This window comes from Salmo salar, chromosome ssa02 (assembly GCF_905237065.1).
Source record: "Salmo salar chromosome ssa02, Ssal_v3.1, whole genome shotgun sequence".
NCBI classification, from domain to species: domain Eukaryota; kingdom Metazoa; phylum Chordata; class Actinopteri; order Salmoniformes; family Salmonidae; genus Salmo; species Salmo salar.
The window spans coordinates 6,515,001-6,532,161 of NC_059443.1; the positions used below are offsets into that span (position 1 = coordinate 6,515,001).

The window sequence follows — 17,161 nt, forward strand, 5'->3', positions numbered from 1 at the left end:
TGGGTCCTCTCTCTTCTCTTCCCTGTGTGATAGAGTGTGTGAGCATAGCCTTGCTATTGAGAAAGCCTGTCTTCGGCAGCCTATGTGCACACTGCCTACAAAATGTGGTGGAAACTGAGCTGCACTTCCTAACCTCCTGCCAAATGTATGACCATATTAGAGAAACATATTTCCCTCAGATTACACAGACCCACAAAGAATTCGAAAACAAATCCAATTTTGATAAACTCCCATATCTACTGGGTGAAATACCACAGTGTGCCTCACAGCAGCAAGATGTGTGACCTGTTGCCACAAGAAAAGGGCAAAAGTATAGAACATAAACCATTGTAAACACAACCTAATATTTATGTTTATTTATTTTCCCTTTAACTATTTAACTATTTGCACATCATTACAACACTGTATACATAATATGACATTTGAAATGTCTTTATTCTTTTGGAACTTTTGTGAGTTTAATGTTCATTTTTTGTTTACTTCACTTTTGTTGATCTATTTCACTTGCTTTGGCAATGTAAACATATGTTTCCCATGCCAATAAAGCCCTTAAATTGAAATTGAATTGAGAGCCTTGAATCCTGGCTGACTGAGTCATCTCTCTTACCTTCTCTGTATGAGAGAGCCTTGTATCCTGGCTAACTGAGTCCTCTCTCTTCTCTGTGAGAGAGAGCCTTGTATCCTGGCTGACTGAGTCCGGCTCTGGTCAAAGGTAGTGCACTATGTAGGGAATAGGGTGCCATTTGGGACGTACACTTGCTGACTGACTGGGTCAGTGCCTCCTCTTCAATAGGAACACAGCAGAGAGCAGAAGATTAGCCACCAGCTGAGAGAGACTGGCTGGTAGGTGAAACCCAGTTCCCTGTTCCCCTCCACATCTCCCTGAACTCCAGATGAAAACCATGTTGTTGTCTGTCTCATTCAGCACGCTGTGTAATGTGCTGCACTGTCTGTTCTGTCTGGTATGGCTCGTGATGCTTTCATTGCTCAAAGAGGTTATTTATTGGCATTATATGGAGAAATGTTACTCCCACACTCTCTACTTTTGCACGTTACTTTAGTCTTACCAGTGTATCAGTAATGGTGGGGGTATATTTGGAGGCCATATATAACCAGTAATAACAGTGGTACCAGAGGTGTGTCCATCTACCTTGTGACTGACTTAACATAGACCATCCTCTGTAGCATGTGATAACATTTACATTACATTTAAGTCATTTAGCAGACGCTCTTATCCAGAGCGACTTACAAATTGGTGCATTCACCTTATGATATCCAGTGGAACAACCACTTTACAATAGTGCATCTAAATCTTTTAAGGGGGGGGGGGTTAGAAGGATTACTTTATCCTATCCCAGGTATTCCTTAAAGAGGTGGGGTTTCAGGTGTCTCCGGAAGGTGGTGATTGACTCCGCTGTCCTGGCGTCGTGAGGGAGCTTGTTCCATGTTCAGCTGGCTGATATAAAGGGACTGTGGACTCATTTCAGGAAGTGGCCCAAAATGGCACCCTATTGCCTGTATAGTGCACTACTTTTGAGCAGAGCTGTATGGGCCTTAATCACAAGTAGTGCACTGCACTATAAAGGGAATAGGGTGCCAGATTTGAGCCCTACACTCTGCCAAACCTCTCGCTGCCTGCCGTACGAGAGTCAAGTTGCAGAGGAAGAAGGATACCATGGTGACAAGGTCTGTTCTGGGGGTTCTGAGAAACGGCCCAAGACGTTCTTCGGCCACAATTAGAACTCTGCCTCCTCCTCCAAGCTCTTGTCTCTAGCTCTGGGCTGTGTTGGTTGGAGCGACTTGGAATGGGCTTCACGACATGAATAGCTTACTGTTGACATACCAGGCGGCTCTGTTCACCTCTTAGTAGATGTAAATGTTATTTTTAACCACATCCTCTCTGCAGTCTAAGATTCTATTAGGGAGAGATTTACTCTCAAGGTTGTCACAACAGGTTCACCCATTATGGAGTTCTGTGGCGTCAAAACAGACATGCAAATGGACATTTCTGGATCTTCGGTGTTGTGGTGACTTCTACATATCTTGATGCCCACAGCTTCTTTAGATATCCATAGCAGGATGCAGAGCAATTCAAGGCATTTCATGTGAGGTTAGGGTCAGGCCTTACTATGTACAGGATTAGTGTCATACCTGGGACATTGAACAGAGAGTAGAATGGATCCTGTTGTGGGTTTTGCCTGTGTGTTGCTGGTAGAATGAATCCTGTTGTGGGATTTGCCAGTGTGTTACTGGTAGAATGGATCCTGTTGTGTGATTTGCCTGTGTGTTGCTGGTAGAATGAATCCTGTTGTGGGATTTGCCAGTGTGTTACTGGTAGAATGGATCCTGTTGTGTGATTTGCCTGTGTGTTACTGGTAGAATGGATCCTGTTGTGGGTTTTGCCTCTGTGTTACTGGTAGAATGGATCCTGTTGTGGGTTTTGCCTCTGTGTTACTGGTAGAATGGATCCTGTTGTGGGTTTTGCCTGTGTGTTACTGGTAGAATGGATCCTGTTGTGTGATTTGCCTGTGTGTTACTGGTAGAATGCATCCTGTTGTGGGATTTGCCTGTGTGTTACTGGTAGAATGGATCCTGTTGTGGGTTTTGCCTGTGTGTTACTGGTAGAATGGATCCTGTTGTGGGATTTGCCTGTGTGTTACTGGTAGAATGGATCCTGTTGTGTGATTTGCCTGTGTGTTACTGGTAGAATGGATACTGTGTGCGTCCAAAATGGCGCCCTAATATCTTATATGTTGCGTTACTTTGTACCAGAATCCTCTAGGTTCTGGTAGGGCTGTGACCATTTTTTTTCCTTGGCAAAAGTTTAAACCCTAAGCAGACCAAACTCGTTGGTCCTTTAACCTGCTGGATGTAATATATTGTGGCTGTAGTTTGAAAAGCAAATAAATGTGACTCTGGATGACAACAAAATGATGTTTCATTAGGGCTGTTTTCCCCAAAAAGTTACATCCGCTTCATGTTTTGTTTCCTTGTCACGATACTAATGAGTACTGCGCTACTGGTATGGTCCCGACCCTAGGCTCTGGGTCCTATGACCCGTTTGGGAAGCAGCCTGCAGTGTCCATGTAGAGGTGGTTCACACCCACCACACCTGTTGTTCCCTCACTGGAGATGATCAGAAGAAAACAGCAGTAGGAAACGCTGACTGGTACTGACAAGACATCCTCTTGTTCAGCCTGTAGTATCAGTCCTTCAGATCAGTTTCTTGTTTGTTTTTTTAGAGAAAGTCTCAGTTGCACCCTTCTATTCATGGCAGTGTGAAATAGTGATGTCATCATAACATCCTTCTCAGCCTGGCCTGTGATCTACTGGCTCTGCTGAGCCCCCAAGGGCTTTTGAAGGGAGCTGTTGCCTTGGTAACGCTTTGTCGTCAAACACACAAGATGTTTGTCCCTGGGAGAAGGTATTGTGTTGTTGGAAGTCCCACTCCACTAGAAGATAAGAGGTGTGTGTGTGTGTGTGTGTGTGTGTGTGTGTGTGTTATTTTTTTACATGTAACCTTTATTTAACTAGGAAACTCGATTAAGAACAAATTCTTATTTACAATGACGGCCTACCCCGGACGGCGCTGGGCCAATTGTCCGCCGCCCTATGGGACTCCCAATCACGGCCGGATGTGATGGTGTCTGATGGTTCTCTAGTGTGAGTGACCCATGGTTTCTGCTTTAAGCCTTCATCTGTCACATGGAGGAGTCAAACAGCTGGTTTGAGCATCCTTGATGCCGTATGGTGCATTAGGTCTATATCTGACCTGGTGATGCATGTCTTAGCTAATCTACCATCACTGTCTAATCCTTCAATGGAAGAATGTTTGTCATTCTAGAGGATGATAGCCCAACATGGCCAGAAAAATACATTGTATCCAACCGACTGATTTAATTTACACTTGCCAAACCCATTAAACGTTGAAGTCAAACAGTTCACCACAGTTCATTCAGTGAAGAAGAGGTAACCACACAGCTGTTCTCTGTTGTGGTTCTGGACCAACTACAAACAAACCCCTTATAGTGTGTCTGTGTTGACAGCAGGCTTTCCTGATGCTGTGGGTGCTGATGAACATGTTATGTGTCCCAAATGGCACCCTATTGCCTACATACTTATCAATCCAAGATGGCGTAGCAGTCAGACGTCTTTGTCCTTCGTCTTGTCGTGTCCCTTGTATATATATATTTACATATTTTCTTCACATATCTTTTTATATATTTTTTTTCTAAAAACTCAACCTCAAAACACTCTCCTGCAACCCGCCTCACCAATAAAAAAAAATTAAAAAAAAGTATTATTTACCTCAAATCTGAAATCCACAACAGAAGCTAGCCAGAGGTTGGCCAGTTCACTGGCTAACGTTGGAGTTCAGCTAGCCACGGTTGGCGGTCATCAGCTATCCCTTAGCCTGAAAAGCTATCACCAGTTTTGTACAGTGCGACTCAGACCAGAGCATAACGGACCTATTTTCTCTCCATATCCCCGGATTTCTACCGTAGGCTCTGGACATTTGCAGCTAGCTAGCTGCTACCCGAGTGACTATTGGCTAACGTCAGTCCCGGAGCTAACATCAATTATTCCGGAGCTAGCCAGCTGAAGAGTTCCATCAGCCACTCCTGGGCTACAATCACCTATCCGGACCCTTTTACTGCCGATGCGGAGCCCCATCGGGCCTTCACGACTGGACTACCGACATTATCTGCCCGAGGGAGTTATCCAACTGGCCCCTCCGTCGCGACGTAACCTGAACGCCCATCTGCGGCCTGCTAATCGTTAGCTGTCTTATCGGCTGCTATCTGAATTGGTCTATCGGACAATTTTCTTGGGCCACTATAACTATTTTGCCAATTGGACTGGTCCCCCCTACCACACAGAACCCCATTAATCTACAGACGGAAACGCACGAGGTGGCTAAAAACATACCTTCCTCCATCTTCTGCCAACTTGCTACCTATGGCCCGGCTAGCTGTCTGAATCTCACAGGACCCTTATGATCACTTGGCTAAGCATGCCTCTCCTTAATGTCAATATGCCTTGTCCATTGCTGTTCTGGTTAGTGTTTATTGGCTTATTTCACTGTAGAGCATTTAGCCCTGCTCATTATACCTTATCCAACCTTTCAGTTCCACCACCCACACATGCTATGACATCTTCTGGTTTCAATTATGTTTCTAGAGACAATATCTCTCTCATCATCACTCAATGCCTAGGTCTACCTCCACTGTATTCACATCCTACCATACCTTTGTCTGTACATTATACCTTGAATCTATTTTATCGCCCCCAGAAACCCGCTCCTTTTACTCTCTATTCCGGACGTCATAGACGACCAATTCTCATAGCTTTTAGCCGTACCCTTATCCTACTCCTCCTCTGTTCCTCTGGTGATGTAGAGGTGAATCCAGGCCCTGCAGTGCCTAGCTCCACTCCTATTCCCCAGGCGCTCTCTTTTGATGACTTCTGTAACCGTAATAGCCTTGGTTTCATGCATGTTAACATTAGAAGCCTTCTCCCTAAGTTTGTTTTATTCACTGCTTTAGCACACTACCAACCCGGATGTCCTAGCCGTGTCTGAATCCTGGCTTAGGAAGTCCACCAAAAACTCTGAAATCTTCATTCCTAACTACAACATTTTCAGACAAGATAGAACGGCCAAAGGGGGCGGTGTTGCAATCTACTGCAGAGATAGCCTGCAGAGTTCTGTCCTACTATCCAGGTCTGTACCCAAACAATTTTAACTTTTACTTTTAAAAATCCGTCTCTCACCGTTGCCGCCTGCGATACACCACCCTCTGCCCCCAGCTGTGCTCTGGACACCATATGTGAACTGATTGCCCTCCATCTATCTTCAGAGCTCGTGCTGCTAGGTGACCTAAACTGGGACATGCTTAACACCCCAGCCATCCTACAATCTAAGCTTGATGCCCTCAATCTCACACAAATTATCAATGAACCTACCAGGTACCACCTCAAAGCCGTAAACACGGGCACCCTCATAGATATCATCCTAACCAATTTGCCCTCTAAATACACCTCTGCTGTTTTCAACCAAGATCTCAGCGATCACTGCCTCATTGCCTGCATCCGTAATGGGTCAGCGGTCAAACGACCTCCACTCATCACTGTCAAACGCTCCCTGAAAAATTTCAGCGAGCAAGCCTTTCTAATCGACCTGGCCCGGGTATCTTGGAAGGATATTGACCTCATCCCGTCAGTAGAGGATGCCTGGTTATAAAAATAAATATATGCCTTCCTCACCATCTTAAATAAGCATGCCCCATTCAGGAAATGTAGAACCAGGAACAGATATAGCCCTTGGTTCTCTCCAGACCAGACTGCCCTTAACCAACACAAAAACATCCTGTGGCGTTCTGCATTGGCATCGAACAGCCCCCGTGATATGCAACTTTTCAGGGAAGTTAGAAACCAATATACACAGGCAGTTAGAAAAGCCAAGGCTAGCTTTTTCAAGCAGAAATTTGCTTCCTGCAACACAAACTCAAAAAAGTTCTGGAACACTGTAAAGTCCATGGAGAATAAGAACACCTCCTCCCAGCTGCCCACTGCACTGAGGATAGAAAACTCTGTCACCTCCGATAAATCCACTATAATTGAGAATTTCAATAAGCATTTTTCTATGGCTGGCCATGCTTTCCACCTGGCTACCCCTACCGCGGTCAACAGCACTGCACCCCCCACAGCTACTCGCCCAAGCCTTCCCCATTTCTCCTTCTCCAAAATCCAGTCAGTTGATGTTCTGAAAGAGCTGCAAAATCTGGACCCCTACAAATCAGCCAGGCTAGACAATCTGGACCCTCTCTTTCTAAAATAATCTGCTGAAATTGTTGCAACCCCTATTACTAGCCTGTTCAACCTCTCTTTCGTGTCGTCTGAGATTCCAAAAGATTGGAAAGCAGCTGCTGTCCTCCCCTCTTCAAAGGAGGGGACACTCTTGACCCAAACTGCTACAGACTTATATCTATCCTACCCTGCCTTTCTAAGGTCTTCGAAAGCCAAGTCAACAAACAAATTACCGACCATTTCGAATCCCACCGTTTCAGAGCTGGTCATGGGTGCACCTCAGCCACGCTCAAGGTCCTAAACGTTATCGTAACAGCCATCGATAAGAAACAATACTGTGCTGCCGTATTCATTGACCTGGCCAAGGCTTTCGACTCTGTCAATCACCACATCCTCATCGGCAGACTCAATAGCCTTGGTTTCTCAAATGATTGCCTCGCCTGGTTCACCAACTACTTCTCTGATAGAGTTCAATGTGTCAAATCGGAGGGCCTGTTGTCCGGACCTCTGGCAGTCTCTATGGGGGTGCCACAGGGTTCAATTCTTGGGCCTACTCTTTTCTCTCTATACATCAAGGATGTCGCTCTTGCTGCTGGTGAGTCTTTGATCCACCTCTACGCAGACGACACCATTCTGTATACTTCTGGCCCTTCTTTGGACACTGTGTTAACAACCCTCCAGACGAGCTTCAATGCCATACAACTCTCCTTCCGTGGCCTCCAACTGCTCTTAATACAAGTAAAACTAAATGCATGCTCTTCAACCGATCGCTGCCCGCACCTGCCCGCCCGTCCAGCATCACTACTCTGGACGGTTCTGACTTAGAATATGTGGACAACTACAAATACCTTGGTGTCTGGTTAGACTGTAAGCTCTCCTTCCAGACTCACATCAAACATCTCCAATCCAAAGTTAAATCTAGAATTGGCTTCCTATTTCGCAAACAAAGCATCCTTCACTCATGCTGCCAAACATACCCTCGTAAAACTGACCATCCTACCGATCCTCGACTTCGGCGATGTCATTTACAAAATAGCCTCCAATACCCTACTCAATAAATTGGATGCAGTCTATCACAGTGCTATCCGTTTTGTCACCAAAGCCCCATATACTACCCACCACTGCGACCTGTACGCTCTCGTTGGCTGGCCCTCGCTTCATACTCGTCGCCAAACCCACTGGCTCCAGGTCATCTACAAGACCCTGCTAGGTGAAGTCCCCCCTTATCTCAGCTCATTGGTCACCATAGCAGCACCCACCTGTAGCACGCACTCCAGCAGGTATATCTCTCTGGTCACCCCAAAAGCCAATTCCTCCTTTGGCCGTCTCCTTCCAGTTCTCTGCTGCCAATGACTGGAACGAACTACAAAAATCTCTGAAACTGGAAACACTTATCTCCCTCACTAGCTTTAAGCACCAGCTGTCAGAGCAGCTCCCAGATCACTGCACCTGTACATAGCCCATCTATAATTTAGCCCAAACAACTACCTCTTCCCATACTGTATTTATTTATTTTGCTCCTTTGCACCCCATTATTTCTATTTCTACTTTGCACTTTCTTCCACTACAAATCTACCATTCCAGTGTTTTACTTGCTATATTGTATTTACTTTGCCACCATGGCCTTTTTTGCCTTTACCTCCCTTATCTCACCTAATTTGCTCACATTGTATATAGACTTATTTTCTACTGTATTATTGACTGTATGTTTGTTTTACTCCATGTGTAACTCTGTGTTGTTGTATGTGTCAAACTGCTTTGCTTTATCTTGGCCAGGTCGCAATTGTAAATGAGAACTTGTTCTCAACTTGCCTACCTGGTTAAATAAAGGTGAAATAAAAATAAATTGTGCACTACTTTTGACCAGAGCCCTATGGTAGTGCACTATATAGGGAATAGGGTACCATTTGAGACGAATCTAGGCCCTCAGAAACCACCAGTCGCTGACTGAATGTTCCCACTGTTTGGATGGGAGGTGCTTGTTGAGATGGCAGGAAACAGTGAATAGTGTAGGAAGGACACAGGACAGTGTGTTGTCTGTGTGTGTTGTCTGTGTGTGTTGTCTGTGTGTGTTGTCTGTGGTGACAGTTGGTTCATGTTGCGAGTCATGCTTGGATGACTGAGGTTGGTACTCTGTGTTTCTCCCTGTTGTGTGGGGGTACTGATGTCTCATTTCACAGTGTGCAGCGGCTTGGAACCAGTTGTTTCAGACATGCAGCGGTTCACAAACTCTTAAGACATTCACCCTCAGTAGGGGATTCTGCTTTGTCTGGTTCCTCAGTTTGAAGTAGGCAGGAGTGCAGTGTAGAGCTGCTTTGTCTCTCGTAACAATGGACTCCCTCAGAGTGCCAATGCTAATCAGCTGTTTCTGTCAGAGAGACAGAACTGTACTGTTTATGATGTGTGATGCCGAAGACCAGTTCCCACATTGTGTGGACAATTACATTGTTTTGTAATGTGAATGTATTTGTATATTTTCCAGGACTGGGCCTTTGATGACGGTGCCCCTCCTCCCACTAAGATCGTAGATGATTGGCTGAACCTGCTGAAGACTAAGTTCCGTGAGGACCCTGGCTGCTGCGTGGCGGTGCACTGTGTTGCCGGGCTGGGACGGTAAGACAGTTGAACCAAGCTCACAAGGCTGCAGTGTCATACCCCCACTGTGATGGCCACTGTCCCAGCAGCCACCAGTCTCTCCCCTTCTCCTACAGCCTGACCAGGGCCCTCTCTCTGCATGCAGGCAGACCCAAGCCAAAGTCAACTGTTAGCCAAGGGACACTCCTTCACAATTAATCCACCATTTATTATCAAAGCACAGAGGTTGACGTCTGAAAAACGTTGAAGCAGCATTTATTTCTATTGTGTCTCTAAATGTATCCTCTCAGATTGAATCTCTACTAGTCAGCTCACCAGTACTCTGGTCAAAAGTAGTGCACTATATAGGGAATAAGGTGACATTGGCCATAGGGCTCTGGTCAAAAGTAGTGAACTATGTAGGGAATAGGGTGCCATTTGGGACGTAGCCAGTTGTCTTGTGAAATGTCAGTTAGCTGTATTCTGGTTGGCCATGCCCAGACCTGTACTGTATGTTCTGTAGTTGAGCCTCTGGACTCCCATTGGCCATGCCATACATTAGTTCTTATGGTTGGCATGCCATACATTAGTTCTTATGGTTGGCCATGCCATACATTAGTTATTATGGTTGGCCATGACATACATTAGTTCTTATGGTTGGCCATGACATACATTAGTTCTTATGGTTGGCCATGACATACATTAGTTCTTATGGTTGGCCATGACATACATTAGTTCTTATGGTTGGCCATGCCATACATTAGTTCTTATGGTTGGCCATGCCATACATTAGTTCTTATGGTTGGCCATGCCATACATTAGTTCTTATGGTTGGCCATGACATACATTAGTTCTTATGGTTGGCCATGCCATACATTAGTTCTTATGGTTGGCCATGACATACATTAGTTCTTATGGTTGGCCATGCCATACATTAGTTCTTATGGTTGGCCATGACATACATTAGTTCTTATGGTTGGCCATGACATACATTAGTTCTTATGGTTGGCCATGCCATACAGTAGTTCTTATGGTTGGCCATGACATACAGTAGTTCTTATGGTTGGCCATGCCATACAGTAGTTCTTATGGTTGGCCATGCCATACATTAGTTCTTATGGTTGGCCATGACATACATTAGTTCTTATGGTTGGCCATGACATACATTAGTTCTTATGGTTGGCCATGACATACAGTAGTTCTTATGGTTGGCCATGCCATACAGTAGTTCTTATGGTTGGCCATGCCATACATTAGTTCTTATGGTTGGCCATGCCATACATTAGTTCTTATGGTTGGCCATGACATACATTAGTTCTTATGGTTGGCCATGACATACATTAGTTCTTATGGTTGGCCATGCCATACATTAGTTCTTATGGTTGGCCATGCCATACATTAGTTCTTATGGTTGGCCATGCCATACATTAGTTCTTATGGTTGGCCATGCCATACATTAGTTCTTATGGTTGGCCATGCCATACATTAGTTCGTATGGTTGGCCATGCCATACATTAGTTCGTATGGTTGGCCATGACATACATTAGTTCTTATGGTTGGCCATGCCATACATTAGTTCTTATGGTTGGCCATGACATACATTAGTTCTTATGGTTGGCCATGACATACATTAGTTCTTATGGTTGGCCATGCCATACTTTAGTTCTTATGGTTGGCCATGCCATACATTAGTTCTTATGGTTGCCATGCCAACCATCATAACAGAGGAGTTGACGAAATAGAAGCACAAACTGATCTGGTTACCAGGCTCATTTTAGCTCGTCCTGTCTGGTGTTCCTTCAGGTGTCCTCTATGGCAGAGGAGAGACAATGACTCACATCTGTACTGATGGAGTATTAGCTAGCTAGTAGAGGAGAAAGTTTAGGATACGTCTCAAATGGCACCCTATTCTATACATAGTTATCTGGTCAAAAGTAGTGCACTGTGGTCAATAGGGAGCCGTTAAACCAGGTTAAACCAGGCCTTTGGTACTAATAATGGTTGAGCTCATTGGTAGGAAGCTGAAGGAGCCCCTCTTCCCCTCCCGTCCTGGGTAAGCTGAAGGAGCCCCCAGCCCCCTGACCTCCCCAGACTCCCATCTTCCTCTCCCCTCCCTGGGTAAGCTGAAGGAGCCCCCCTGACCTCCCCAGACTCCCATCTTCCTCTCCCCTCCCTGGGTAAGCTGAAGGAGCCCCCCTGACCTCCCCAGACTCCCATCTTCCTCTCCTCTCCCTGGGTAAGCTGAAGGAGCCCCCCTGACCTCCCCAGACTCCCATCTTCCTCTCCCCTCCTGGGTAAGCTGAAGGAGCCCCCTGACCTCCCCAGACTCCCATCTTCCTCTCCCCTCCTGGGTAAGCTGAAGGAGCCCCCTGACCTCCCCAGACTCCCATCTTCCTCTCCCCTCCTGGGTAAGCTGAAGGAGCCCCCCAGCCTCCCCTCCCTGGGTTGATGAAGCACCGTCTATCTCTGACGTACTGGAGACCTCCTCTGGGACTCGTCTGTGGTTTTTGACAGGGCGCCAATGTTTACTTTACTCTGAACTGTTTGTTGTCCTGTTAATCAGCTGGGGAGTCTTTGGCTTTCAGCTGGAACCCTCTGGAACATCAAAGTGTTCTGGGGGCTGAAATGGCTTGACAGGGTACAGTTAGATAGATGAATATATTTCAATGTCTCATGTCCAGGCAGGCAGCTCATCTGTTTCAGTGATTCCTAGAAGTCCAGTGTTTGTGTTAGCGGTGTTATGCTCTTCAGCTCTCTATTTCCACGCTGACTTACCGTAACCACAGCAACGACCCATATAAGGCTAGAAAAATGGAAAGTGGGCTACAGCGTTTTCTAATGATTTGTTACCTGTAAATATTAGTGGCCAAATACAGCACAACTAGTTCCAGCTCTCAACCCGCAGCAGGGCTTTCCTTTGTCCAAACCAGAATAGTCCAAACCAGAATGAACTCCATTCCCTGGGAACTGGCTGTGTTGTGACAACATGGAGAGAGAGAAGTTGCTGGGGGCATAACAGGAAGGACACACATGGATGTCTTTAATTCCCAGTATTACTCTGTGAATGCAGTTTCTATGGCAACATCCCAAATCGCACCATATTCCATATTAAGTGCAATACTTTTGACCAGGACCTATAAGGTTCTGACGTTATTGGTGTCTTTAAGTCCCAGTATTAGTAGCAGTTTTTAATCAATACTTTAAGGCAGTATTTCACATTTTGTTTCAGTTCAGTTCATCAGGCAGATGTACACCTCACCCCATTCAGTTCAGTTCATCAGGCAGTATGTACACCTCACATTCAGTTCAGTTCATCAGGCAGTATGTACACCTCACATTCAGTTCAGTTCATCAGGCAGTATGTACACCTCACATTCAGTTCAGTTCATCAGGCAGTATGTACACCTCACATTCAGTTCAGTTCATCAGGCAGTATGTACACCTCACATTCAGTTCAGTTCATCAGGCAGTATGTACACCTCACATTCAGTTCGGTTCATCAGGCAGTATGAACACCTCACCTCCAGATTCAGTTCGGTTCATCAGGCAGTATGAACACCTCACCTCCAGATTCAGTTCGGTTCATCAGGCAGTATGAACACCTCACCTCCAGATTCAGTTCGGTTCATCAGGCAGTATGAACACCTCACCTCCAGATTCAGTTCAGTTCATCAGGCAGTATGAACACCTCACCTCCAGATTCAGTTCGGTTCATCAGGCAGTATGAACACCTCACCTCCAGATTCAGTTCAGTTCATCAGGCAGTATGAACACCTCCCCTCCAGATTCAGTTCAGTTCATCAGGCAGTATGAACACCTCACCTCCAGATTCAGTTCAGTTCATCAGGCAGTATGAACACCTCACCTCCAGATTCAGTTCAGTTCATCAGGCAGTATGAACACCTCACCTCCAGATTCAGTTCAGTTCATCAGGCAGTATGAACACCTCACCTCCAGATTCAGTTCAGTTCATCAGGCAGTATGAACACCTCACCTCCAGATTCAGTTCAGTTCATCAGGCAGTATGAACACCTCACCTCCAGATTCAGTTCAGTTCATCAGGCAGTATGAACACCTCACCTCCAGATTCAGTTCAGTTCATCAGGCAGTATGAACACCTCACCTCCAGATTCAGTTCAGTTCATCAGGCAGTATGAACACCTCACCTCCAGATTCAGTTCAGTTCATCAGGCAGTATGAACACCTCACCTCCAGATTCAGTTCAGTTCATCAGGCAGTATGAACACCTCACCTCCAGATTCAGTTCGGTTCATCAGGCAGTATGAACACCTCACCTCCAGATTCAGTTCGGTTCATCAGGCAGTATGAACACCTCACCTCCAGATTCAGTTCGGTTCATCAGGCAGTATGAACACCTCACCTCCAGATTCAGTTCAGTTCATCAGGCAGTATGTACACCTCACCTCCAGATTCAGTTCAGTTCATCAGGCAGTATGTACACCTCAGATTTAGTTCAGTTCATCAGGCAGTATGAACACCTCGCCTCCAGATTCAGTTCAGTTCATCAGGCAGTATGAACACCTCAGATTTAGTTCAGTTCATCAGGCAGTATGTACACCTCAGATTCAGTTCAGTTCATCAGGCAGTATGAACACCTCAGATTTAGTTCAGTTCATCAGGCAGTATGTACACCTCACCTCCAGGTTCATCAGGCAGTATGAACACCTCTCCTCCAGATTCAGTTCAGTTCATCAGGCAGTATGAACACCTCAGATTTAGTTCAGTTCATCAGGCAGTATGAACACCTCAGATTTAGTTCAGTTCATCAGGCAGTATGAACACCTCAGATTTAGTTCAGTTCATCAGGCAGTATGAACACCTCAGATTTAGTTCAGTTCATCAGGCAGTATGAACACCTCAGATTTAGTTCAGTTCATCAGGCAGTATGAACACCTCTCCTCCAGATTCAGTTCAGTTCATCAGGCAGTATGAACACCTCAGATTTAGTTCAGTTCATCAGGCAGTATGTACACCTCAGATTTAGTTCAGTTCATCAGGCAGTATGAACACCTCACTTTCTGTCTCTTGATGTTTTTAAGGAGAGTGGAAGTCCACTCAACCTGTTTAGTGTTGTTCCTGTTTCATCTGACAGCTGTAGCTTCAGATGGGGACATCATGAGGAGGGAGAAAGGGATTGAACCGCTCTCCACTGAGGAGGTTTATGGGACATCATGAGGAGGGAGAAAGGGATTGAACCGCTCTCCACTGAGGAGGTTTATGGAACATCATGAGGAGGGAGAAAGGGATTGAACCGCTCTCCACTGAGGAGGTTTATGGGACATCATGAGGAGGGAGAAAGGGATTGAACCGCTCTCCACTGAGGAGGTTTATGGGACATCATGAGGAGGGAGAAAGGGATTGAACCGCTCTCCACTGAGGAGGTTTATGTGGTTTGAGCTGGGAGTGTCTTTCCCTCAGCCAGGGCTCTGCACACCTCTGGATTCTTCTGACACTCATAGGCTCTTCTTTATGGGTCGGGTTTTCTGGAAAAACATCAAGCCTACTGCCCTCCCGGACTGAGCACCATGCTCAATGGACAATCTGAATTGAAAGTGCTTTTTAGTCCAGGAATAAATAGGCTTCGTGTGGATCCAGGAAAATCATCCCCTACGTGAATTATAAATGTCTCTTTACATGAGGGCCCTTATATACAGCGAAGCTATCCATGTTAGCATTGTGTGTGTGTGGGGCTACAGTGTCAAGCTGTTACGCTTCACATATAAGATACAAAGTGAATAATCAGTGTTGATGAGTCTCTAAATGTTGCACTGCTTTTGACCAGGGTGGACACTGATCAGAGGTAGTGAGCAGGGTGCCAATTGGGACACAACAGAGGTTCCTGTAGGGAGTAACAGTAGACCTGTCTTTCTGTGTCTCCTCAGGAAGCGCAGGGGAGCGATCAACAGCAAGCAGCTGACCTACCTGGAGAAATACCGCTCCAGACAGAGACTGCGCTTCAAAGACCCTCACAAACACAAGAACAAGTGCTGTGTGATGTGATGATGTAGTGTGACCCTGCAGCCCGCCTGTTCTGACCCATATAGAACGACTACATCAACTTTAATATTGGACCGACCTACACCCCCCTTTGTAGTGTGACCCCGCAGCCTGCCTGTTCTGACCCATATAGAACGACTACATCAACTTTAATATTGGACCGACCTACACCCCCCTTTGATGCATTTAGGACTTGACCTGTTGTCTGTCTCCATGGGGACAGTTAGTTCCCACTGTTCTGTTGGGATTCTTCTGCTTCTCACTCTCAGGGCTGTTAGACCATCTTCTCTCTGATGTCTTTGAATGAACACATTCGTCCCCAACTGCCGGCCAATTGAACTCGTAGAGAGGAAAAGCGAACAAGCCCGATTTCCATCAAGTACACACACACACACACACACACACACACTGACAAACTATTTTGCACTGATTGTGACATACTGTGACATACACACACAGAGCCATCGACCACCAGACCAACCCCTCAACCAGCAGCAACACTGTCAGCTTGGTCCCAGGCCTGATCGTTCCTCTTTCCTCCCTGCTGCTTGGTAGCACTGACCCAACCCAAAGCACTGTCAATGAAACACACCGACCCACCACTAGCTGTCACAACAGGTCTGCATCACCATACACCATGTTAACTGAAAGCCCCTGCTAGCCATGATGACATGAATGAAATAATCATGAAAAAGAAGAGATTTTTTGCTGTCTGTGTGTTTTTATCTCAATGTTTGAAGAAGATCCAGTTGAACGTCTTTGTTAAATTGAATGCCATCCACAGAGCTCAGTCATCTTGCTCCTTGCTCCGGTTTCATAATGCATGGAAGGTAACACTTGTTAGAATCATGTCCTTGTCTCCTTCATTTCTGAGGATATGGGGATGCGGATGGGACTTAATATAGGACAAGGTTTTGTGCTGAGTTGCTGGTTTTTAAATAGCAATATTTTTTACATTGTGATATGAAATACTCTGGGATTAGGATTCTTCACCACTGGCTGCTTCTGTTGTACAACATGAAGGATCTCAGTGTATCATGTAGGAGTCAGCTGAGCCTGGGTGGGCTTGGTAGGCAACACTGTGTCCCAGATGGCACCCTATTCCCTATATAGTGCACTACTTTTGACCAGAGGTCTATGGGCTTCAATGCCTTGAAATATACACACACATGGACTCGCACTGACCCTATGGGCTCCGGTCAAAAGTTGTGCACTATATAGGGAATAGGGTGCCATCTGGGACGCGCATCTATGCTTTGGGAACGTAAACATGACGGTGCACCGTAGTCATCTCTGGGATGAAAAACAGCCAACTGAACCGTCTGCTCAGAAATAACGTCCAGGCTCTGTATCTGTCAGTGTGGATATAGTCACTCATCTTACCTCGAAATGGCACCCTATTCCCCTTTTGTAGTGCACTACTATATAGCACACTTTTGACTATAGTCCTATGGGCTCTGGTCAAAAGTAGTGCACTAAATAGGGAATAGGGTGCAAGACGCGTTCTTAGTTAATTAAGGACAGGTACTGAAGGAATGACTCATATCCTGGGAAGAAAGCTGTCACATTTATCTGCTGCCTTGGAAGTAACCCACTTCAGATTGTTCACAGTTAATGAAGTACAAGAAATAAAGTAATTGTTAAAAGTATGCTGGACTGTTTTGTGCTTTTGTTTGGGAGTTGACTTGTGGGAGAACGAATCATTTTAAACAACCACTTTTGCCTTGTCGTGAAAACAAGCTAAATGCCGCCATCTAGAGAC

General features: G+C 45.7%; 1 protein-coding gene across 4 annotated transcripts in view; it reads left to right on the top strand.

Moving 5' to 3' along the window:
• LOC106597860 (protein tyrosine phosphatase type IVA 3) overlaps positions 1 to 17,048 on the top strand; it is a 61,685-nt gene extending 44,637 nt beyond the window's left edge. For all 4 annotated transcript variants that reach the window (XM_045696852.1, XM_045696858.1, XM_045696847.1 and 1 more), the window contains exons 4-5: positions 9,290 to 9,420; positions 15,285 to 17,048. In XM_045696852.1, coding sequence (XP_045552808.1) covers positions 9,290 to 9,420; positions 15,285 to 15,402 — 249 coding nt within the window. In that variant the 3' untranslated portion in view covers positions 15,403 to 17,048. The remainder of the gene's footprint in view (positions 1 to 9,289; positions 9,421 to 15,284) is intronic.
• The last annotated feature ends 113 nt before the right edge of the window (positions 17,049 to 17,161 follow it).